Here is a 24,946-nt window from a genome sequence, read left to right as displayed (position 1 = left end):
GGCCCGCTCTAGTGAAACTGGATGGAAAGGTGTGGAAGCTTTTCAGTGCCACATGGCTAATCTGTATCTTGTTTACAGTATTACTAGCAATAGCAGGCAACTTACTTGGGCATTCCACACTCCCATGCCATATGGGAGCAATATCGTCATGACTATATAAGTGATCAGATGGCATCAAGTATAAATTGAATCAGTCGCATTGACTGAAGGTTGCCTGCTATTTGAGTCTGTGCTGTTTTGTACCATTGGCAGCCTTACCAAGAGAAGGAAACAAAGGACATTGTGGTCTTTTCGGGGTCATCTTACCATCAGAAGGGTACCAGTAAGTTAGTGGGAATTCAGAGAGGAAACTGTTAGCAATCACCAGCACACACAATGCAGCTGGACTGGATACATAGTTCCCAGCAGTATGTCACATTCTGTGACTGAATTTACACAGACATGCAGAAAGCCTTTAAAGAAACTCAAGTGTCTGGCTGCATGTACCTAACAGCTCTTTTTAGCCTAGTTGCAGAATTTTGTAAGTAAATCAAGAAAGAGAGACTAGAGGGAGACCATCTGCTTAGCCTTTGAAAGAGAAGACTGATTTAAAAAGGTCTTAAGCCTGGTTGCTTCTTTTGGAAGCTAATATTTCTTTTTCTTTGATTTGAACAGAAGTAAAAAGATGTGTGACCCCCAGTTGTGTCCTGAAGGAAGTCAGTGTGTCCAAGCCAGCAGGTGCATCTTGCAGCTTCCAGAGGTAAGAAGTCAGAATCTGGAAGGCTGGGCACTTGTTTCTCAGTGCGACATGCTGAGAAACCCTGTCTCTCAGCATTGACAGGTAGTCATGCTGTCCTCCCTGTGAATAAGGAAGCTGCGTCTTGTGCAGCAGCTCAGAAAGACAGTGTGCCCCCAAAGCAGGGAGTCAGGCATCACCACTGTACGTCTTCTGTCTAGAGTGGGAACTGTGGGGTTCAGCTCCAGAAGCAGCTCATTCCTGTCCATCCATGCAGCAAAAATCATCGTTAGCAGTGTGAGCGGAGCAGGCAAATGGACTCCTGCTAGAGCTTGCATCTTGGGGTGGGCACTTTCCCTCTGCTGGCCAGGCTCTGAGTACTGGAATCTTTCATTAGAGTGCCAGTCTAGAAGGGTTCTGTCAGAGGCAAAAAGCTGAGAAGATCAGTTGGCCGGGATTATGAAGGCCCATGCTAACTGAACTGAGACTAGGAGGGAAATAGTGGTCAAAAAGACTCTACAAATATTAACCCCAAGACTTGACATAAGTTTGCAGCTCCTACCCTGATGAAATGCTTGAGCAGACTGATTTGAGTTGCCTTCTAAAAATGAGGTAGCAGGATAGATGTTAGTTTGGGGTTAAAATCCTGCCCAGCGTCAGGGCTGGGGTTTGTGTACGGAGTGCGAGAGTGATGCCCTGCTCCTCGGAGGGGGCTAGCCTACTCTGTGCTGCCCACCATCCCTCCTTGCAATGTGAAAGTGCAGCCGGCAGGCTCCTCTGCTCTCCCACCCAGTGGGAGCTGCTCTCTATTACCCAAAATATTTGATTTGCTGGCAGCCTCCCGGTCCCGTGGATGCCAGATATGAGAGTTTTCTGTACCACACTGATGGACTGGCATCAATCACTGGTGATTTTGTGTGTGTGACAGTGTAGAAACAGGTGTGACTGGGATTGTTTTGAACCAAAAAAGTCCCTAATTTTTTCCCCAACCCCAAAGTTTGCCATTTCACATCTCCACACTACTTGTCAGTGTGATAGTAAAGAGCTGTGCTGGTCTGAGGAGACGCAGGGTGCAAAAGAATATAATCAAAAATACCAAGAGGTGTTTGTGAGGTAACATATGAGCACGGTCTCAGTTGCAAGTCCAGAAAACTCAGCCAAGCTGTTAATAGTAATTCCAAGAGCAAAGACTCCTTAAAGCTAAACAGAGCCAAGTGTTAGTGATCTAGCATTTAATTGCTGCCAAATTGTCAATTAGCTATTAAGTGAGGTAATGTTTCACAGGGCAGTTGGTTAATACATTATGTGCAGCCAAAAACTGTGCTCTGTGTACTGGTGAGACTAAGCAGCGTGGAAGTATTGACTCAGATCCAGTAGAGAACACAGCTGTACTCTTAAGGGGAGACATAGGTGGGCCCAGGTACCACTGCTATAGTTTGTGTAACAATTGAGTCATTGTTGAGTCTGACCTATGCTTGATTCCATGAAGGGCACCGAGGGCTCCTTTGGCATAGACAATGAGGAGTATGAGGCCATGCCTGTGGAAGTGAAGCTGTTGCCCCGGAAGCTCCAATTCTTCTGTGACCCCAGAAGGAGAGAACAGATACTTCATCCAGCCGTGCAGTAAGAAGTACCAACCTCATCAGGATCTTTGGGGCCATTCATGAGAGTGATACCAGGTTTAACCCCATCCAGTCATTAGTCACTTGGCTGGTAAACACAGGGCAGTGGTGCCTTGGCATGCACCAGAGGTACAGTGTGTAAGTAACAGATTAAATCTAGTTTGCTTTTTAAAAGAAGCCCGCACTGTTCCATTGACAGCACTACAGGTGAGTGCTGTAAGACAGAGAAGCTTCCATTATACAACAAGTCTGATTTAAAGTGAAATGAAAAGACATTTCTGTGGCTTTGAGAGTCTGGAGCCCTATTTTGTACCTGGGGTCAGAGCTGAGGATTCTGGGCCTTTTGGAAAAACTGAACAAGCTTCTTCTGGGATTAATTGGGGCGGGGGGGGGGGAGTTTATGAAAACATACGTGGGTCAACTAGTCTTCCCTCTTCTTTTGTTCATGATGAGTGCTCTGGCAGAAGGCATAAAATTCCCATAATGCAATCTTAGTGTTGGAGGGAGGGAAACACTTGTCTGACCTCAGCTTGTGCTGTTTTAAGTGTGGAAGCTGACACTTAAGCTTATTGTAACTAAAGACCTTCCATAAAAGCATTGAACTGCTTATGTATTCTGTGAGGCCAGGGCCTGTGAACTGAGTAAACTTAGTCCTTGATTTTTTTGGGCTGGGGTGGTTATTCCTGCAGTATAACATGAAGATTAAGTTGCCCCTTCTAATTTTGTATTTGGCCCTTGTATTATCAGGTTACAGTAGTTTGGCTGGCAATCCATCCCTGCCTGAGGCTATGTCAATAGCTTGATTTCAGATACACAATTCTAACTACAGCAGTCACATAACTAGAACTGATGTATCAAAATTGACTTGCTTCCCTTGTGAAGCCCTAGCCTGTAATCTCACGTAGAGTACAGGGGTCAGCTTCCAACCCCAGAGACAATGATTTTGCTGTGTCTTCACCAGATGCACAAAATCAAACTCTGGAAGATCAACCCTGAACAGGTCGTTCTTCTGCTTAGCATAGACAAGCCCTGAATGACACTTGCTGCTGCTCCAAGAACTAAGGGCCCCTGAATGAAGTTAATGGGTGACAGGTTTAAAATGAACCAAAGCAAGTATTTCTTTACACAATGCAATCAACCTCTGGACCTCCTTTGCTGGAGGATGGTGTGAAGAGCAGGACTTTAGTGGGGTTCAGAAAAGAACTAGATAAAAACACGGATGGTAGGTCCAGCAATGACTGTTAAAGGCTCAGGGCACCATTCCTACCCCTCCTGACAGTTTGTCAGAGGTTGGGAAGGGGAAGCATGGAATACCTCACTTAGTGATTACTTGATCTGTTCATGGTAGGAGGCTGGGTGAGATGGACTTTTAGTCTGACCCAGTATGACCCTTCATGTTCTTATATTCTGCCATTGCTACACCCACATGCTTTTCAGTTTAACTGGCCCTCCTGAAAGAAGTTGGTTGTAGGGATTAGGAAAGAGGATGTTTTGCTCACCTTGGTCCTAAACTAAACATTATTCACTAAAATGTGCCACCCACTAGCTTAGAAAAATCATTAAGGACCACAGTGCAAGAAGAAACACCTCTCTGCCCCTTCCATGAAACAGTTACACCACAAGCTAAGTTAGTAGTCTCTTGTTCTGCTATCACTTTCCTGTGCATAATTACCCTCAAAGTGCTAAGGAAAGAGGGTGTGGGGTTTTCAGGTTGTTTTTAATTATGGCTAAGCCTATCACCTTGCTGCAGCCTCTTGCCTGTTCCCTCCCACCTCCCCTGTATACATACTGGCCACTGCTTTCATCATCAACCACTAATGAATAAATACAATCCAGGGACAGAAAAACAGGAAGGAAGTCGTGTTAAAAATGTGAGCTTTAATTGTTTAAAAACAAATGAAACCTTGCTGTTTTAATGTAGCAGCTCCTCTTAGCCCCTCTGTTTACAGACAGGCTCGGTTCTGTGGACACTATTCAGCCTTTAAAAGCCTCTGCTCTTCTCACTGAGAAATACAAGGGGTCACTGGCTTCGTGGAAAACCATGTTCAGTTACACTGAGGCAAATGACTTCAGCTTTCCTTGAGGTGAGCAGCTTTCACCTGTCCACCATATCAATGGTTAAAGCAACATAGTTTAGTAAATAAGGAACCTGGCTGAAAACTCCCTGCAGAATTTTGCTATATCTGTGTAAAACGGGGAAATCGCATTTCCCTTCTGCACAGGGCCATTGTAAGAATAAAGATGGGGAGCCACTAGGGCTATAGCAATAGGGGTTAAGCTCCGCAAGCCTGTGCCCTTTTTGACTGTATGCTCTGTAGAACAGACACACAGGTCAGGGGAAGAGGCTGTTCCAAGTTTAAGTGAAAGTGACCATGAAAGCACACAATAAAGATAAGACTTCAAGGAGGCAAACTTTAACAAACTCACGGAGTCGGAAGGTAAGATCCCACGGGAAGCAGGTTTTAAAGGGAAACCATTGCGAGAGAGACACCGCAGTTTTCCCAGAGACATTGTTAATGGAGTAAGAGCCGTGCGCTGCCCGATCGCACAGGAAAGACTGGGCACGCAGCAAAACACCACCATGGCTTAACCAGGTTCATTGATTTGAAACTGAAGAAACAAGTCCTACCAACAAGTGAAAAATAGGTCAAATTACAAAGAATGAATAAAAGATAAATACAGGTATACAGGAACAAGATTAAAATACTTGTAGATGTAAAGGGACAAGATGACATTCTTCAAATACATTAAAAGCAAGGCCAGGTCCATTCCTAACGGGGGGTGTGGGGACAGACAATGGGTAAGTGGCAGAAGCATTAAGTTACTTTTTTCACTAAAACAAGAAAAAAAAATGTTATAAGCAACATGTCATAGTGGATCCCATTGAAGGTGAGATGGGATCAGAGGCTAAAATAGAGAAAGAATAAGTTAAATTATTTTGACAAGTTAGAGGTCTTTAAGCGACAAGGGCCTGATAAAGTGCATCCTAGAGTACTCAGGGAGCTGCCTGAGGAGGTCTGTTTAGTCTGGAAAAGAGAAGACAGGGATATAAGTTCAAGTATGCAAAAGGTTAGTACAAGAAGGGAGGAAAAATTGTCCTCAAACTCTGAGGATAGGACAAGAACCAATGGTCTTAAGTTGGTAACAAGGGCAGTCTAAGGCTGGATATTAGGAAAATCTTCCTGTTGGGGCGATTAAGCACTGGAGTAAGTTGCTTGGGAGGTTGTAGAACCTCTATCATTGAAGATTTATGAGCAAGATAGACAGACTCCTGTCAGGGATTCTCTAGATAATATTGAATTCTGCTGTGAGTGCAGGGAACTGAACTAAACCTCCTGAGATTCCTGGTAGTGCCATCCTACAGTTCTATGATACTATGAAATCCTGTTCCTTTGACTTCTGCAAAGCCAGAATTTTCCCCAGGCTACTACAATTATTACACATCACAAGACAAATTTTATGACCTGCCTAACTAGTAGTTAGTAATGCTGATCAGAGACCTTCCTTTCTCTCTCTGTTCAGAGGGACTAGTAGATGTGGGTTCTTATGTGCAAACCCCATTTCATGTCAGAAAGGTGAAGATAGCACCATGTAGTCTGATGGAAAGCCTGTTGCTCTCTCCTACTACAGAAGTGAGTAGGGGCTATCAGAGGTTAGAAAGATTCCTGTGTGAGACATTAACAACTATCACATGATGGTTGTGAGGGATTGGCTGGCTTACACTTACAAATGTTAACGGCCATAGTCACATTAAAAATATGTAAAGGCACCACTTTTAAAGGCAAATACTTTCATAATTTCAGAAGAGGATTTTCCAAGTAGCATTCAGTGGTAAAATGACAGCGTCACATCTTGTCCTCTGTTTTATCAAACTTTACTGTTAAACACATTCCGGGCCCCTATTCCAAAACACCCTCCTTTACCAAGAGCACCTAGCTGCCCTGCGTTTAAAAACAAAACAAACAAACAAAAAAAAAACAACCTCACAGACTGGCAAAACACTGTCAAGTAATTCTCAAGTTTTGAAGAAAGGGTGGGAATTCAGATTGCTGGTTATGCTAAGAGGAAATATGCACCATAGTGTGTTTTATTCAAAGGCAGAAACCAGGAACTGCTTCTTAGTAATTCTTAACCAGTCCCTCTCTACCATACTGTTGGGGGGTACCTATCTTCCTGAAGTCTGCAGAACTGCCACTGCTTCTACTACCAAGAAGCCAGGAATGAGGAAGAATGACAGAGCCAAAGCAGGTGAGTCACAGCACTGCACTATGTTTAGGCAGAAGTTTCCTTCCATTAGAGTAACAGAGTGGCCCTTTTTCTCTGGATACATCTCACCTGCTGCAGCATTTGCCTTTCAAGAGATGCTTCTGGGAGCTACCTTACATAGGAGAGCAGACAGACTGTAGCTATCCTGCTGGGGTAAAACTATGGCTTTACGGTTCCTTTCTTATGTCTGCTTTGACAATGTGTGAATACATGCAGCCCTGCTACAGCTCAGAAACTCTAATTAGACTCAGGTTGCAGAGGGCTATAACCTAAGGATATAAATTAAATACCTGCTCTTACTCAAATTCTGTGGGACCAGGAGATGACCCCGATCAGAGCAAAAAGGAGCAGGGGGATTCAGCTGACACTTGAGCAAGAAATCCCTACCCCAAAGAGAAGCAAAGCAAAGGGGCAGGAAGAAAAATGGGTCACTAAGACTCCCCTCACAGGTGCACACACAATTTCACTTCCACTTCTCTGGCAGATGAACTGGAAGGAATTCTAAGACACAGGAGAACTCCAGTAAGGCCAACCAGACATCAGTGTAAGGTGAAGGTGGTTGTAGCTCTGAAAAGTAAGTGAGCTGTCCCATTAACAGCTGCCTGACCAAAGATCTCCATTTACTAAATGCTCAAGCAGAACAATGACTGGTAAAGTGATGGCCAGAGCTAAGCTAAGTCACAGCCCTGGGAAAACAAGACAAAGAAGCCTGATTATGCAGCAGACCCTGCACAAAGATTCTGTCGAGGAAAGAAGGAAGGAGGGATGGTGAGTTAGCCCCATGCATTTGCCATGCAGCTGTACCAACAGTGTGCAACCCTTGCCCAAAAAGAGATTGCAAAGCATAGCAGCTACTGGATGCCTTTGTGTTGGTGGTTGCCACTTGGTATGGACTACCTGGACACCATCCTGCTGTTCTAAAATCTTTAACTAAAGCAAAATCTGTGCAACCATAACAGACTTAGGAAGCTCCAGCAGGTAAAGAGCATCTCCAGTCTCCTGCGCCTGAGGCTTGAAAAGGGGGAGGGGTAGGCTCTAAATCATTCCACTTTCCAAATGAACCACCTTGTACCATCCCATAATACAAAGTGATCACATGATCCTGGGGCATGTCTCATCTTAACTGTTTTCTTCTGCCACCTCAACTGCTGCGAGGGTGGGCAAGTGAAGCTTACAGGGTATAACCTGCATAACTAACAGTTCCCAGTGAGACACAGTAGGGAGAGGATGTTGAAAAGACTGGGGAGCACTGTATGATACCCAGCTAGAGTGGACATTCTCCACAGTCAGCTCCTGAAGGCTCAAATACGCATGATTTCACATTGGTCCCAATGAGAGAATGTGCTTTCCCTGAAATTTCCAGCCCTTCAGAAGTCAAGACTAGGCCAAAAATAGTTGCCAGTGTCAACTGTGAGGGTTGGTGAAAAGATGCCATCAGTCCTACAGCTATCAGGAAAAGAAAAATCAAAATTGGAGCAGTCAGTCCTGCAGAAAGGAAAATAAAATTATTCCATTTAAAATTATAAATACTTGTCTGTGTAAAGTTATTAAACAAACAAGATCCTTCCAGTGACAGTGTGGTGAATTCCAGTGATGCTCTTAAGCAATATATCATAGTTTTTAAAAAGCCATTGCTGTTCCCTGTCTCTCTCAACTTCAGTTTAAGTGCAGCAGGGGTTATCAATGACTAGCATGACATCAATGCCATACACTTCCAGTAGGTCCATGAGGAAGCTTCGGTCACCTTGTGGGTCCAAGCCCATGCCCCGGGCATGGTCAGCTGTCAAGGTCTTATCTTGGCTGGCTGAGACTTCCATCAGCGTCTGAAATATCCGATTGTTCTGTTCCATGAAAAACCTGTAGGGAAGAGAGGTGGGATTGCATGAAATGGAAGACAGATTCTCATTGTCCCTAGAGTTCTAAAAATATTTAAAAAACACATTCCCAACTCCCTTCCACTGTGGTATTGCACAGTCCCACCCCCCGAGGAGCCAAGAGGTTTCTTGTTGTGGTAGGTCAACAATGAAGATCCAACAGACTCCAGGCTGGCTTATTTGTTAGGTGCTACCTCAACTAACACATCTACCCTGGGGAGCAAGAGACCAAATGTAGAAATCCAACACGTTGCTCAGTACTGTGGGGGAACAGAGTGCATAAGTGCATGTATAGTGTCCCCAACGATTTCTCCATTACCTAGTCTTGTGCTACCAGAGTCTAGTTATGACTCATTGTCCACACCACTCAAGGAATAGAACCTGGAGACGCATGTTTGACTGACCGCCTCCCTGCCACCCCTTGCAGGTAACAACACTGTTCCCTGATCCCATATGCTCTCCAACCATGACCTACTTTTAAGTGGCTTGAGCAAAGAGGCTTCAGCCTGTGATGGTGGCAGGCTAGTCTTGGTCCAACGCATTTCACTCTTGGCAAGCAGTCCCTAACGTTCATCCTCAATTTTCCTTTAGACAATTTCATTGCATTACTCATGTATTCCACCCTCCCCAGACATGAGCAACAGTGAAGTGTGATTAAGGGATCCATAGGAAGTGCCAGGGTCACTTTAGTACTTCAGCTGCCACCTATTTCTCCACCCACTGCTAGTTCAATCTCAGACTGCAGGGACATTGCCCAACCCTCCACTGAAACTGCCACACACGTCCCCAGCCAACAAACAGAGGCACCATTTGCTCCCTCCAGCCAGAGCACTGCCTGTATCTCAAGTTGTTTGGCCTCCGCCAGCATTACCAGGAATTCTGAAGAGGATCAGAAGACGTTGGCTGTTTTAGAAAGATCTCTTACATTGCCAACCCATTCTCAACTGGTTCCCATACCCCCTCCAAACATCTCCTGATTTGCAAGCTCAGCCAGTGAGATATGAAACAACAACTGGTCCCAAGGTTACCATTGGTGCATGGTCCCTCAGTGCGAAGCAACACTTCAAAAGAACCCCTAGAGCCTGGTTGTTATTCAGTGGTGCACGGAGCAACTCACAAGATAAAGAGGTCCTCTTCACAGGAGCTGCAGTCTTCATCCACCTCCTGAGAGTACATCAACATCTGCCTGGGAAGAGGGAGGCAAATCAAACACGTACAAGCAACAAACTACAGAGCAGCAGCAGCAAACAGGATTATGACCGAAGATATTTATGGGAGCTAAAAGTACCAAAACCAACACCTTCCTCTTTACCCTACAGGCAGCAGCAGAGTCCCGTGAACAGGGCACTTGGCTGGGAGTCAAGAGATCCTGGGCAAACCACTTCCTCCTCTCCATACCAGTTTCTTTACACACCTTTCATCAGCCTCATCTATTTGGAATGACAGGGACTGACCAATACTATGTGTTTACACAGTGCCCTGATCTCTTGGCCCTGCTGTAAGACAAACACACACCATAAACATGATGGTTGAGACGGTCAAAAGGAGAAACCAAAGCAGCAAGAAATTCGGGAAATGAAAGACAATTCGAAGAAAGTGAAGTGACAGTGGTCCCATTGCTCCAACACTCAGGCCCCCCTTCACTACCTCTGGTCGTTGAGACGCCGGTATTTTTCCTTGTCAGCACTGTTAATCTTGAGGAGTGGCTGCAGGTGCTCATGGTGTGTCTTCACGTTCTGGTTATCAACATAGACGTCATAGAGATCTCGCTTCTCCTCAAAGATCTTTTCTGTCGTGCCTGCCGCGACCAGAGGGAGAGGAATATTTTCAGACAGGTGTACCACTTTCCTGTAGGGTGGCTGTTCTCTTGTGTCGCTGTTCGATGAGAACAAGACACGGCCACATCCAGGCATGTTGTGATCTAGTGGTCATTGGATGGGAATAGGACAAGGCCAAACCCATCTATGGTAAGATGCCCCCCTCTTTAATTTCACAATCTCTCACCATTTTTTTTTTTCAGTTTAAGTTTTAAAACATACCTCCTGATCCATCAGAGATGGCAGCTTGGGCTGAAGTAAAAAGGTTGTACTTACACGCCACATAAGACACTTCAGTCTCCAGCATTTCTATGTCTGCCACATTCACATAGAAGAAAGGCTTAGACTCTGGAACGGTCCCCCCAATGCCAGGCAATGAGACATTGGCTAGGCAGCAACAGCAATACACTGCAGGTTTGAGAAAGAGACAATACAGCACCCTCAATATTCCCTCTCAATAGCCCCACGTTCCCTCCTTTTCTCTCTCTTTCATTCGCCCCTAGATGCTCCTATATGTACAGGCTGTGTCTACGTGTGCTGCTTCTTCTGGAAGCAGCATGGCAATGAGCCATCTGAAAGATGCTAATGAGATGCAGATGTAAATTTTTCCCATCTCATTAGCACATGGGCATGCGATTCCTAGTCTGGAAGCAGCTCTTCCAGACTCCAAAATGCATGTGCGGATTTGTGGGCGTGCAGGGACCTTCCGGAAGGAAACCCTCCTTCCGTAAGCCCCTTCTTCCTTAAAATTTTGGATTCCGAATCATGTACCCATATGCTAATGAGGTGGAAAATTTACACCGCACCTCATTAGCATCTTCCGGACGGCTCGTTACCATGCTGCTTTGGGAGGAAGTGGCATGTGTAGACACAGCCACAGTGTTTATTGCTTAGGACAGTGCATTCTGACTCCCCCTTTGGGAAACAAGTTATTTAAATTAATTTCCTGCAGAAGGGTCAGCCGTCATCTGCCCCTGCACCCAGCTTCTTGGTAGAATGAAGATCAGGCAACAGCATTTGGCGCTACCACATGGAGAGAAGAATTCAGGTTCACAGCTCTTCAAACCAGCAAGACCTGAGAAAAACAATGCTCAACCCTTGAAGTGATCATCTCATGGCTGCTTTGCAAAGCCCTGCTCATCACTTTCCATAGCAGTGGGTGTGGGAGAATGTCACTGCATCCCTCCACGTCAGCAAGGAGGGGTGCGTGTTTGTGAAAGCCACTGTCCTTCAGGCAAGGAAAGGCTGAGGTGTGAGGGTTTTGACCAAGGCCAGGCAAAATATAGCCTGTGTGCCAAATCTGGCCCACCAATCTGCTGGATCAGCCCACAGATGTTGGTGGGGATGCTGTTCAGAAGTGTCTTTAGGGCTCTCTCTTCCAACAGTTGCAAGCCCAGCGTGTGGCAGGCAACAAGTTTCATGCACTGCCCCAACACAATACCATTATCTCGTTTTTGGCCAATATGAGCTGCCTGTTTGAAGCACGGGCAATGTGCAAAGCACCCCTCCCCTCACACTCATAGCTATTCACTGAGCACGTCCCCTGCCATGGCTGGGCAGGCAAGGAACCTGTCTAAGAAACTTGCAGGGCTACTGGCCAGGAGTCACCCAGGTAAGTCTCCCAGACAGAGCCTACCTCTGGCACTGCAGCCCTTCCCTCCACCCAACCCTCTGCCACCCTTACCCCCCATAAGCCAAGCCCTCTGCACTCATCTCCTCCCAGACCTTGCACCCCTGTCCCAGGTCTCACACCCCTCCTGCCCGAGTCACAACCCAAATCCCTGTACCCCACCCCGTCTCAGGTCACAACAGCCTCTTTCATCCATACTCCCAGACTCTACACCCCTTCCTACACCCCAATCTCCCTTCTGCACCCAACCTCCATCCCAGATCCTGCACCACCTCCATTAGCATCATGGAAGGGTGCAGCCCTTGGCCACTTATCAAATTCTAGGAGTGGCTACCCCCATCAAATTATTGCCCACCCCTGGTTTTGAGCTTGACACCATACCTCTATAGCAGACAACTCCTACTGGCGGTGGTGAAAATATCAAAATGCGCTTGCGTAGCAGAGCAAACTTCCAGAGGATGAGGATCTGCTCTCCGAAGAACTTAATGAACTGAGACATACAGCCTGCGGGGTGTGTGATCTGAGGGTCAGGGGAAGAGAACAGCTCATGAGAGATGCTACAGGAACACGCACGCAGATGCTAAATACAAGAGGAGAGGAGACCAGTGATAGCTACGTGCAGCCCACTACCATCACCCACACTTGTGAAACTAGATGCATGGGAACAAGTGCAGCATGCTCCCACATTAGATAGTTGTTGCCTGTGATCTCCACCCTAAATAACACACATCTATTGTACACAGCTTAGGGCTCAGCCCCAAATGCTGAAATGCATGGAGAAAAGTCCAGCAGGGAGAGCTGCTACGCACAAGTTAGCTAGTCCTAGAACCATCAGGTTACTGTATGTTCACACAAGCTACACAGCACAGGGCTCACCTTCATCTCTGGGTACATGTATCTGTGGATGGAGGGCAGCCAGTGGACAGGTGGCTGTGACGTGGTGGTACCCTTGCCAGTAGGGAGAACTCCCTTCTTGTCATCATAAAATGCCTCTAGGTGGGAGTAATGGCCTGGCATCTCCAACTGGTGCCTGGAAAAGACAGAAAGGAAGATGTTTGCAGTCCAGGGCCCCAGCCTGCAGCAATGTGTTATGACTCCTAGTCACTGATTCAGCCTTAGGTGCCTCTGAATTCACAGGCTGCTGCACCAGCATCATGAGCATTTGTATCTTTCAGTGTATCCAAGGGCAAGGCTGAAGTACTCACTCAGGACTCTCATGCTCCATGTCTGGTAGGACTGATCCCGGTTTTAAATATTTAGAGCAAATTCTAACAAGACAGTGTTTTCCTGCAAGTCCTCTTTTTGCCCCTACATTATTCTATTAGCAGTCTGTGATCCCACCCTCCCCCTGGACAATGATGTGCAGACACAGTAGAAGCATGTATGTAGCCAAGATCAAAATCTCATTTCTAAAAAACTTTCAGGAAACTTTTAGCAAATGAATGTTTTAAGGAGCAGGATGGAAATGAACAATTCTTTTGTGCTAATACCTGTTCAAGCGACTCTCCAGTAGATAAAAAGCAAAACAAGTGTTATGTAAAATAGCAGTCTTTTATTACTAATTTTAGTTTAAACTATCTTTCCTCCAACATTTCCTGTAACATTCACACACACAGGTGTGCGGGACAGTAACAGAGAAGGAGCCGTGTTAGTCAATGTACTATCAAAACAAAAAAGCAGTCCAGTAGCACTTTAAAGACTAACAACATAATTTATTAGGTGAGTTTTCGTGGGACTGACCCACTTCTTCAGAGGCTGTTCTGGTATGGCTATGGTCTGAAGAAGTGGGTCTATCCCACAAAAGCTCACCACCTAATACATTATTTTGTTAGTCTTTTTAAAGTGCTACTGGACTGCTTTTTTGTTTTGACAGGTGTGTGTGGAAGCTCTCTTTCAACGAAAATGGTCTTAATTGCCAACATATCAGTGTCTTAGTTCAAAGCCAAAACCTTACTGCACATCCTTGGGAAAATTACCTTCCAAATGAAACCCAACATGCTTGTTGGTGTAGCCTGTGAAACCTTCACATCCTACCGTCTGTGTAAACATTCAAATCCATCAGAACAGGCACCCAGAGAGAGAATCCTGTATCCCACAGACAACTTACCGGACCTGGTTCTCCAGGAAGTGCATGTATCTATACAGCAGAGTGTAGGAGGGGGACAGAATCCCCACAGACTTCATGCGGGCTCCACGCTCTAACTCGCTCTCCACAGGCATGTTTGCAAAGCAGGCCAGGCCGAAGCAAAGCCCTTTCCGGAAATAACTAGGGACAAACATGCAACAAAATATAAACTAGAAAGAGGGAGAGGGGAAGAAAGAGGCACATAAGGGTGAGATCTAGGGAGCAGATCCTAGCAAGGGCCATGAAACATACCAATTCCCCATCCACCTCAGCAAATCCCTTCATCTCCCATTTAACTCCTGTGCACGCAGGCTTTTGCCATTAGAACCACATCTTCCAATCTACTGAGAGCATGGTCTGCATTATACATCCTTACGAAAGCTGGCAGCCTCCAGTGCCTCTCTTACCACTGAAGGCCCTACTATTGCTAGCACTGATACAGCAGCACCAGCGTTAGTAACTATGAGGAAATTTTCTGAAGAGAGGCTGAGTTAGGAAGCCAGGCTTAGGGAGCAGGACATTTCCAAAAAAACATGGAGGTTAACACACTGCGTTTCATCTAGTAACTCAGACTAGCTGCGTAATGATGGCCTGTTTGGCTCCCAAGCCACCTCCCAGGCTTGCAGAGGGCGGAGCGCTACAGATGAAGTTCCCTCTGGCCGAGTGGAGTCTACAAGCTCCACAGGGTGCCACTGTTGTGTCTCCTTGGCTAAAGTGAGGCACCAAAACTGGGGGTTCTTGAGAGCAGACTGAGGAGGAATACAAAGGAAATGGGCTGAACCAGAATTCCCCCTAGGAAGAGAGAGGGAAGAGAAAATGAAATGGGGATAGAACATCATCACTACTCAACATCTAAAGAAGACATCCAAGTTTGTTTGTTTTTTTAAAACATGTTTCCTTTTGCATCCTCTCAAACAAACTCCCCTTTCCCCCGGTTCTTCTTTCCCATCTGGCAAAGAGTTTGCTCCGTCCCCACCAACATTCCTAACGGAGCCTGAAATGAGCAATTCCGCTTGCTTTCCTGTTTGTTTGTGCCTCATACATTAATGTCAGTTTCCCCCTAGGAACCAGATCAACTCTTGCTGGCAGGCTGGCCACCAGATGAGAAGTCATTATATATTAGCACCTAGATAAACAGCAGCTATTTGATACAGTTCATGTTAAGATATCTGGAAAATTCATTCCAAATCAGCTAGCTTTAAGACAGGTCAATCTGGGGAAGGCGGTGTTCATTTGTGCATCTTAAACTAGGAGGGTGTGTGCGGTGAAGGTGGATGGGAAGGAGCAGCATAGGCCAAATATACTCACATGAAATCTGACTGGATTTTGTGTGAGCCACTTGCCATGGATTTGAACTCTACACCTTCCAAGTCAATGTCTTGGGGTAAACACCATTCCACTATGTTACCTGTGGGGAAAAAGGAGCAATAACTTGTCATTGGAGTGGAAAAGTGTCCCACCTTCTAATTAAGATAAATCAACAAATCAGCAGCAGACAGATTTCAACCACATGTATACCACAGAGCTGTGCATGGTAAAACTATTTTTAAAGGCAAGCTCTGGGAGCAGTACAGGATAGTGGTTATCTGGCATTACAAATAAGTGGGTCACCAGTACTTGAAAACAGAGCACACGTGCAACCTTACCAAACTGTGTGATCTGCCCATGAGAAAGCCATGCTGCAGCGAACTCTAGTATGTTGCATGGACCTCAAGAGTTATTTTGGAACCTATTTAATGTCTTGCTCAGTTGCCCCTGCAAATCTTGCCAGGCAGCAACTGCTGCAGATAGTCCCTTCAGGTATTTGAGCAAGTCAGTGAAGGAGAGGCTAACTCTACTAATATTCACACCGTGAGAGTTCTGTGGACAGAACATTTCCATCTCCAAAGCAAAGGATCTGGCCTCTCTCCCTCAGCAGTGTAATAAGAAAGCAGAGCAAAGAGAAGGATGTGAAGTTAAATAGCAAGGCATTTGGTACAAGTGCATCAGGCTGTCATGATAAAGTCTTGAATTCTGAAAGGATTTTAGAAATCCTGTTCAAGAGAGACAAGAATCAGGAAATCACAGGACTGGAAGGGACATCAAGAAATCATTTAGTTCAGTCCTTGCACTCATGGCAGAACTATGCAATAACTAGACCATTGACAGGTGATTGTTTAACTTGCTCTTAAAAATCTCAATGACACAGATGTCTACAACCTCCCAAGGCAACTTCTCCTAGTGCTTAACCCTGACAGGAAGTTTTTTTTCTTTTCTTTTTTCTAATGTTCAGTTTAAACCACTCTTGCTACAATTTAAGCCCATTGTTCATCTTCACCTGATAGGACAAGAAGCCATTTTTCACCCTCCTGCTTGTGAACTTTAATGTACTTGAAAACAGTTACCCTATTCCATCTCACTCTACTCTTTTTCAGACTAAACAAACCCAGTAGGTGCTATCTTTCCTCATACATCCGTTTTAGGCCTTTAATTATGTTTGTTGCTCTTTGGATATTCTCCAGTTTGTCTACATCATTCCTGAAATGCAGCACCCAGAACTGGATACAGTGCACCAGTAGATGGCCTTATCACCCAGGAGTAAAGGAGAAGAATTACTTTGTCTCGCTTACAACCCTCCTGCTAAGACATCCCAGAATTAGGTCCATTTTTGCATTTTTTTTTGCAACATTGTTACACTATTGACTCATTGTTAGGCTACATAGCCTTGTGATCCACTATAACCCCATATCCTTTTCCATAGTAGTCCTGTCTAGGGAGTAATTTCCCATTTTGTATGTGTCCAAATGACTGTTCCTTCTTAAGTGGAGTACTTTACATTTGTCCTTATTGAATTTCATCTTATTTACTTCAGAACATGTTTGTCCAGCTAATTTTCAATTTAATCTTCTCTTCCAAAGCACCTACAACCCCTCTCAGCTGCGTAACATCTGCAAACTGTACAGGTATATTCTCTGTACCAATAGGTAAATCACTGATAAGTCAAATCTCCCAGAATGGAAACTGCACTCCTTGCTCCTTCATGAGCCTGGCAGAAAGGGAATTAAGAGACCCCATGCCAGAAATGTGTATGTAGATTTATCGCTGAAGTGAAAAAGAGTTATGATCATGACTGGTATGGAGGAGTATATGTACACCACCTGGTAAACCATGCTCATATATGTGGTATATATGTGAGTGTGTGCGCATGCATGTGTACACCACATATGCGGCCATGATATTCATGTGTAAAACTTAAGTACTGGGTGAACAAAGTTGTCGTGTACCTTTGACTGCTTCACTGGCACTCTGCCCACAAATCCATTTTGCCACAGCTTCTAACATTCCAAGCCTCTGAGCAAATCAGAGGTTGTCTGAGTATTGAAAACCTTGTTACAAGACAGATTTCCTCCTTTTCGCTAGGCTAAGGCCCAGTACATGCAATCCTCATTCCCAGATTGACCAATTAAAACATCACAATAGCCCACACACCACTGGGTCTATAAACTACAGGAGAGCTGGTACTCCACCTTACACCCAAACTATGGGGGGTGGAGACTCCACGCCACTCCTACGCTTGATACCTCTGCACGGGCAATGGATCACGTCTCTGGAAGCCTAGTATCTTTCTTAGTCAGACTGGTCAAACAGGAATTTAAAGAGAACACCCTCCTACAACTTCTATGAAACATGTCTCAAGCTAATTAAATATTTCAAGAGCTGACAAAAGTTGCATGGATTTCCCAACCTCCTACCTCTACAACATGATAACCATTCTAGCAAATACAAAAGGGCACACAAGTAAAAAAGATCAAGACGATAAATTGGCAACTGCTATACCACCCCAAAAAGAAAAAGTTTAATGCCTGAAACAGAAAAGAATATCAAGGAAGACTGTTCTTCAGGAGGTAGTGATGAGAATATTTTGTAAGATTTTCCACACAAAAATTAAAAATATTACAAGTCAATCCACCCTGAACTCATTCACAACACATCTCGGGGCTTCACACAGATTTTGGACCAATACAAATATATAGGTCATAGATATGATTTTTCTACCAAAAGTTATACTTGTACAAGCCCGAGCATGAACATAATTACACCAGTACAAAGGCATCTGGTACAGGTTGAACCTCTCTAACTGGTGCTAAACCAGAGAACTTGCTGGACCATGGGAGATCAATATTGTCTAGCAGCTTTACTAACTCTTCCACTGCTAACTGGGCTCTTAGAAGACAGTTAGGGGTAAATTACAGCTAAATAACAGCACAGAACACTGAAAGCCAGGACTGGTGGCTGGAAACAAACTTTATGGGACTATGGGAAACTTAGCCACACCAATGATATGTGGTCATCCTGCTAATTAAAATCATGCATGTTGCCGGACGAGAGAGTTCTAGACTAGAGAGGTTGAACCTGTATGAGTAGCTCACCAAGCACTATACATATATTAGAAGTATCCACACTTTAGTAGTGTTATTTTCCCATACACATCCTAGTGTGGATTTTGTAATAGCGGTACAGTTAAAACAGTACAACTTGTGTGTTTAGATAAGGTCTTAGACTTGTCCAAGACTTTCAGAAACAAGACCCTAAAATTTGACACTTAAAAAGCTGACTTTTAAAACTAGCTGACCAGCCTGCAACACCTATTTGGGTCAACAGGAACTGTGAGGTAACCCATGCTTAAATAAGTATCTCTCTTTAGGGGACTAGGTCTGAAAATCCTGACTCTTGTATTTTAAACATTGCACAAAGGGGGAAGCATATCTAATTCTGTTTAGCCACTAGAACTTAGTGGCCTATTTTTCTGCTTACCTCAATAGGCATCCTTCGATCCTGAGGGATCATGGGTTTGCACCCCAGCTGGACTGATTCGAGCAGCGTCTTCTGTGGCTGTGCAATCTGATCTGGGAGTGGCAGTTCTTTCCGCACTGTGAGCGGCAGTAGGCAGATGTCGCTCTGGTATCACGGGCATGGATCTTCCTGAGGGCTCTCCTGTCTTCCGCTTCCTTCACCAACGTAGTTTCATACATAGCAAGAGCTTCCTTCACTCTCTGTTTCCAGGCATGCCTGTCCGAGGCGAGCGAATGCCAGGTGTTCACACTGATAGAGGGAGCGCTGAGATCACACTTGCACGTGTCCTTGTAGTGCAATTTAGGTCACCCTTTCGGCCTCTTTCCAGACGCCAGTTTGCCGAAGAGGAGGTCCTTCGGTATTCGGCCATCCGTCATGCGTGAGACATGGCCCAGCCAGCGCATACGCCTCTGTTTGAGAAGGGTGGACATGGAGGCGGTGCCTGCCCTCTCAAGCACTGCGCTGCTGGGGACCTTGTCCTGCCATGAGATACCGAGTATGCGCCTAAGGCGGCGCATGTGGAATGTGTTGAGCCGCTGCTCTTGTTTTGAGCGCAAAGTCCATGTTTCACTGGCGTACAGCAGTGTGCTCAAAACACAGGCTGCGTAGACCTGCACCTTGGTGCGTACAGTGAGCTTTTTGTTAGCCCATACTCTCTTCGTCAGCCTGGAGAACATTGTGGTGGCTTTTCCAATGTGCTTGTTGATCTCGCTATCAAGTGACAAGTTGTCCGAGATCGTTGAGCCTAGGTACACGAACTCATGGATGACTTCCAGTTCGTAGTCTAGCACGCTGATAGATGGCTCGTTACCCACATTTTGGCCCATCACCTGGGTCTTCTTTAAGCAGATTGTGAGGCCAAATTCCATGCATGCATCCGCAAAGTGAGTTATGAGTGACTGCAGTTCCTGCTGAATGTCAGCAGCAATAGCTGCATCGTCAGCAAAAAGGAACTCCCTTAGATGCTTCGTAAGCACCCTGGTCTCGCTCTAAGCCTCAACAGTTTGAAGAGGTTGCCGTCCATTCTCGTGCAGAGAGAGATGCCCTCTGTAGCAGTTCCGAAGGCATATTTGAGCAAAACTGCAAAGATGATGCTGAACAGTGTTGGAGCCAGCACACACCCCTGCTTCACTCCGCTGAGAATCTCAAAGGGTTCGGATGTGGATCCATCGTATTCGACGGTCCCCTTCATGCCTTCATGGAAGGCCCTAATAATGCTGAGCAGAGTTGGGGGACAGCCGATCTTAGCCAGAATCGCGAACAGACCTTTTCTGCTGACGAGGTCAAATGCCTTGGTCAGGTCGATGAAGGCAATATACAGAAGTTTGTTCTGCTCCCTGCACTTTCCTTGCAGTTGCCTAACAGAGAAAACCATGTCTATGGTGGACCGTTCAGCCCTGAACCCACACTGAGACTTAGGGTAGACTCTCTCCGCAAGAACATTGAGCCTCTTCAGAACAACACGTGCAAATAGCTTCCCCACGCTACTGAGAAGGGAGATGCCGTGATAGTTGTTACAATCGCCTTTGTCACCCTTGTTCTTGCAGACAGTAATGATGTTAGCATCCCTCATATCTTGCGGTACACTGCCTTCTCGCCAGCATTGGCAAAGTATTCCATGCAGCTCTGAAACTAGGGTACCATTGGCACATTTGAGGATTTCTGAGGGAATACCGTCTTTCCCTGGGGCTTTTCAAGAAGAGAGTACTTTTAGCGCGTCGCCGAGTTCCTCCAAAGTGGGCTCAGCATCGAGTTCAGTCACGGTGGGCAGAGGCTCGATGGCATTCAGGGCTCTCTCTGTAACTACGGTGTCTCTGGCGTACAACTCTGAGTAGTGTTCCACCCAGCGTTCCATCTGCTTGGTTCTGTCCTTCAAGACCTCGCCTGTGGCCGACTTAAGTGGGGCAGTCTTTTCTTTGTGATGGACCAATGGCCTGCTTGATCCCATCATACATTCCTCGCATGTTACCAGTGCCCGTGGCCTGCTGAGTCTTGGAGCAGAGTTGGAGCCAGTAATCGTTGGCACACTGCCGAGCAACCTGCTGCACTTGACTCCGAGCAGACCGGAGCGCCTGCAGATTCACCTCACTGGGAGAGGACCTGTATGCAGCCAGTGCCTGTCTCTTCTTCTCAATCAGGGGCATCAGCACTTCAGTGTGGGCTTCAAACCAATCAGCACACTTGACTGTCTTCTTCCCAAAGGTAGCTATTGCAGTATTACAGATAGCGTCCCGTAGTTGTTCCCATCTCTTGCTGATATCAGTGTCGTCCGGGCGGGGCAAGGCCTCTTCAAGTGCTTGGACAAACTCGCATACTTTTGAAGGGTCATGAGTCTTGCCAGTGTCAATGCGTGGCCTCCCTTCCTTTTTGGAGCGAAAGAATCTTCGCGGCTGGATGTGCACCTTACTACACACAAGCAAATGGTCAGTGTCACAGTCTGCGCTGTGGTAGCTACGTGTCACCCTGACATTACCTAAACGGCTGCGTTTGGTGAGGATGAGGTCAAGCTGGTGTCAATGTTTCGATCTTGGATGTCGCCACGAAATTTACGCTGGGGTTTGACGTTGAAGGAGGTATTGGTTACGCAGAGGTCATATTGGGAGCAGAGTTCAAGGAGGCTCTGTCCGTTTTCATTCATCTTCCCTGTTCCAAACAGTCCCAGACAGGATGGTCAGCTATGGTGGTCGCTGCCAACTCTGGCATTGAAGTCACCAAGGATGAATAGCGGCTCATGGGACGGTACCTCACTGATGGCAATGCTAAGTTCATCATAGAACTTGTCCTTAACTTCCTGGGCAGAAGTTAAAGTAGGTGCGTAGACGCTGAAGATGCTGACCATGCCCACTGGTGTTTGAAGCTGGATTTTCAGCATTTTCTCAGTTTCCACATTTGGTGGTATGACTGAGCCAACTAGGCTGTTTCTGATTGTGAAGCCAACACCGTGTTCCCTGGTCTCTTCTGGAGGCTTCCCATGCCAGAAGAAGGAAAAGTCCTTCTCCCTGAGACATCCAGAGGACAATAGCCTTGTTTCCTGGAGGGCCACGATGTCCATCCACAGTCTTCCCAGCTTGTTGTTAACGATTGCTGTCTTCCGGGGGTTACTAATGCTCTGTAGGTCTTCTGTAAGGCCCAGAGTCATGGTCCTTACATTCCATGTGCCCAGCCTGAAGGCTGGATTATTTTGTTGCTTGCTTTTTTTGCCTGGTGTAAGGTTAACGATCCACCTGTCGGTGATTCCCTAAGCCCCACACACCCCGTGGAGCAAGTGGACCGTGGCGAGGCAGCACCTACTTGGCTGGGGGCTGCCCAGCTTGAGGTGGGCAGTAGCTGCCCAATGAGATCCCAAGACCTCTCCCACCATCGGAAGCAACCCCTGGTGCCTCACTCTACGCCAATCGAGTGCAGTGGCTTAATACCAGTAACTGCTGCTTCCCGTGTTGCATCACCGCTCAGAAAGCGATGCTGGAGTGTCCTCTCCAGGGCGCAGGCCTGGGCAAGTAAGTTTGAAGAACCAGCTGATGCCCAGCAGCAGGTTCCCCCTCTCCACGCCACTGATGTAATCCAAGGGAAAGGCAAAAGCCAGTACAACTTGGCACCAATGTCATCGCAGGAGCTGCCAGAGTGAGATTGAGCACAACCTCGAACTGCCTTAGGGGCTCCATCTCTGGATTCTTCCTCGGGGTTTACTCCCGAAGCCTTTCCCATGACTAGGTATCACCGCAAGGCAGCGGAGGTTTTAAATCAGACTTTCCTTCTCCTAGGTGGGCAGCCTTCCCAGGCTGACGAGCCCCATCTGCCCGAAATTCTGTTTAGCCACTAGAACTTGGTGGCCTATTTTTCTGCTTTAGTAGACATGGTTTCCAACAGGTGTGGGGGCCTGGTGAGAGAAATAAATACAGCAAGCTAATTACAATGACAGCAAAGATTTCATATGTGAATGCTATTGAGAGATGGGGAGGAGGCCAGTCCTAAGCTGTCTTGTCAACAACTCATCACACAGCTAAAGTAAAGTTGTTACAAAACCAAGCAAGGAAGTGAGGAAAAGGGAGCACTTTTCCATTACAAAGAACTCTCTAGCAGACTCTGCTTGACTTAGTACAAAGGGGAATTTCCATTTTATGATGGCAGGGCCCAAAGACACCAATCAGGGCTCTGCCTAGATGAGGTGCTGTACAAATACGGATGAAGACAGCCTTTACTGAAATACCAATACCCTTTCAGTAGTGCACAAAGCTGGCAGAAAAAGCCACTATGATAATATCAGTGATTTGTATTTAGAGTCATATGCGTCACTCATTTTACTATATGTATAACTTAAAAAAAAAAAAAAAAAAAAAAAAAATCCTTCCCTGACGAGTTAAGAAAGTAGCTGAGGGCTCCCTCGACAACAAGTTGCGGTCAAGGGCAAGTTCCCAAGTTCTCCCACAGGTTCCTCTTTCCACCCCAATTGAAAGTCTAATGCTCAGCATGAGTCAACTACTTATCTTAAGCTGCATATTTTAATAGTAATAGGCTGCCATCCCACAGCACCTTACAGTGAAATTATCTTCAATTAGTTAAGCCTTATATACTATGGGGGGGTTGGAAAGTACTATCCCCATTTTGCAGATGGGTTAAGTAATACACCCATATTCATAAGCAGGTCAGTGGCAGAGCAAAAGGACCTGCAACCCTGTCCTGTCTCATGCCTTAACCACTGGAGATCACCATGCCCACATCTGAATGCACCGTTTTCCGGACTAACAAATTTAAGATGCTACAGGACTGCTTGTTATTTGTGAAACTACAGACTTACACAGCTACCTCTCTGAGACTGTTTTCTAGCATCATTCTGTCCCTTAAAAAGAACATTAGCCACCAACAACTGTGATCCTGTGCAGTCCCTCTCACCACCTCGCCTTCTGCGAGGACGTGGCAATCACACAGCATGCAAAAAGATAAGAATCGGTCAGGCGAGACACTAGAGCAAATAAAGGAGCCACTTTCCACAGGTACAGGCATAACTGCAGGCAGAAAGAAGGGAGGGGGAAGGGAAAAATCTCTCGGAGAGCAGATGGCCTTTCCCATTCTTTAACTGTACACAAATCAGCTCCCAGGCTGGGGAGGACATCGCAAGTAGCATCCACACAACTTTAGAACGCAATGACTGGCTTCAAAGAAGCTCACTGGTTCCTTGAAGATCTTTTATAAACCGTTTGCCAGCTCCCAGATAAATCAGAAAACAGCATTACCAGCTTCTGGAATCAATGAATCCAAGTTTCCCTCGTAATTTTCTGCAGCATCCCTCTTATTTTTGGATGCTCCCAGAAGCCACTGTAACACCAGCATTTAGCCTCTTTATTAAAGCAGGCATCTGTTTGTGGCGGTGAGGGTGGCTTGACACTAACGCAAAGATCAGACTGTTCATGAACACACTTTTAGAGTGCTGCAACACAATATGGCAATACCGTTCTAGTGCCTAAGAACCAGAAAGGGAAACTGAATCAGGGTCAGCTCAATATGGAAAACAAAACAAACAAAAAACAGCCAGCTTAATAATGGGGAATTGGATTTTTGGAAAGGGTTTACTGGTTCACTTTTAGGCTGGATCCTGCAGTAGGACCAGTAGTCTGGCCAGGCAAAAATCACTGGAAGGCCTGGAGCCTTCTCAAACTACAGTATCATTGAGAATACACTACCAAAACAAAAAGCAGTCAAGTAGCACTTTAAAGACTAGCAAAATAGTTTATTAGGTGAGCTTTTGTGGGACAGACCCACTTCTTCAGACCATAGCCAGACCAGAACATACAAGATGGTTAGCTGCCCCCTAAGGTCATATGAGTAGCAAGAGACAAAATCTGACCACCTCCTCTGATTTCTTTTAGATAGTGCCGTCTGAAACCAAAGCAGGGCAGCCAGCACTGCATACAGCATTCCACGATGCCAAACACCGACAAGTTCGACGAAAATGCCCCTCAAAATAAAAAAAGTGAGACTGCACCCCTGTTTAGTCTGAAAGATCCCACAGCAGCCCTTCTCTTTATTTTGTGCTTATTGTGTCTTGATGACCAGTAAAGCCACACAA

The 24,946-nt window shown here is 45.9% G+C and overlaps 2 protein-coding genes across 9 annotated transcripts in view; one reads left to right on the top strand and one right to left on the bottom strand.

Annotated features, from left to right (window-relative positions):
• Window positions 1–2,934, top strand: part of AGK (acylglycerol kinase) — a 58,233-nt gene extending 55,299 nt beyond the window's left edge. For all 8 annotated transcript variants that reach the window (XM_075006946.1, XM_075006981.1, XM_075006963.1 and 5 more), the window contains exons 15-16: window positions 655–739; window positions 2,205–2,934. In XM_075006946.1, coding sequence (XP_074863047.1) covers window positions 655–739; window positions 2,205–2,342 — 223 coding nt within the window. In that variant the 3' untranslated portion in view covers window positions 2,343–2,934. The remainder of the gene's footprint in view (window positions 1–654; window positions 740–2,204) is intronic.
• Window positions 2,935–3,063: 129 nt separating this feature from the next.
• The window catches only part of DENND11 (DENN domain containing 11), a 29,469-nt gene continuing 7,586 nt past the window's right edge, over window positions 3,064–24,946 (bottom strand). The window contains exons 2-9 of the mRNA XM_075007015.1: window positions 15,358–15,457; window positions 14,032–14,190; window positions 12,801–12,954; window positions 12,306–12,444; window positions 10,571–10,702; window positions 10,125–10,275; window positions 9,595–9,663; window positions 3,064–8,460 (exon numbers count right to left, since the gene is read on the bottom strand). Coding sequence (XP_074863116.1) covers window positions 8,265–8,460; window positions 9,595–9,663; window positions 10,125–10,275; window positions 10,571–10,702; window positions 12,306–12,444; window positions 12,801–12,954; window positions 14,032–14,190; window positions 15,358–15,457 — 1,100 coding nt within the window. The 3' untranslated portion in view covers window positions 3,064–8,264. The remainder of the gene's footprint in view (window positions 8,461–9,594; window positions 9,664–10,124; window positions 10,276–10,570; window positions 10,703–12,305; window positions 12,445–12,800; window positions 12,955–14,031; window positions 14,191–15,357; window positions 15,458–24,946) is intronic.

Source organism: Carettochelys insculpta, chromosome 1 (genome assembly GCF_033958435.1).
Source record: "Carettochelys insculpta isolate YL-2023 chromosome 1, ASM3395843v1, whole genome shotgun sequence".
Lineage (NCBI taxonomy): Eukaryota > Metazoa > Chordata > Testudines > Carettochelyidae > Carettochelys > Carettochelys insculpta.
This window is presented reverse-complemented; position numbering and strand designations above follow the sequence as displayed.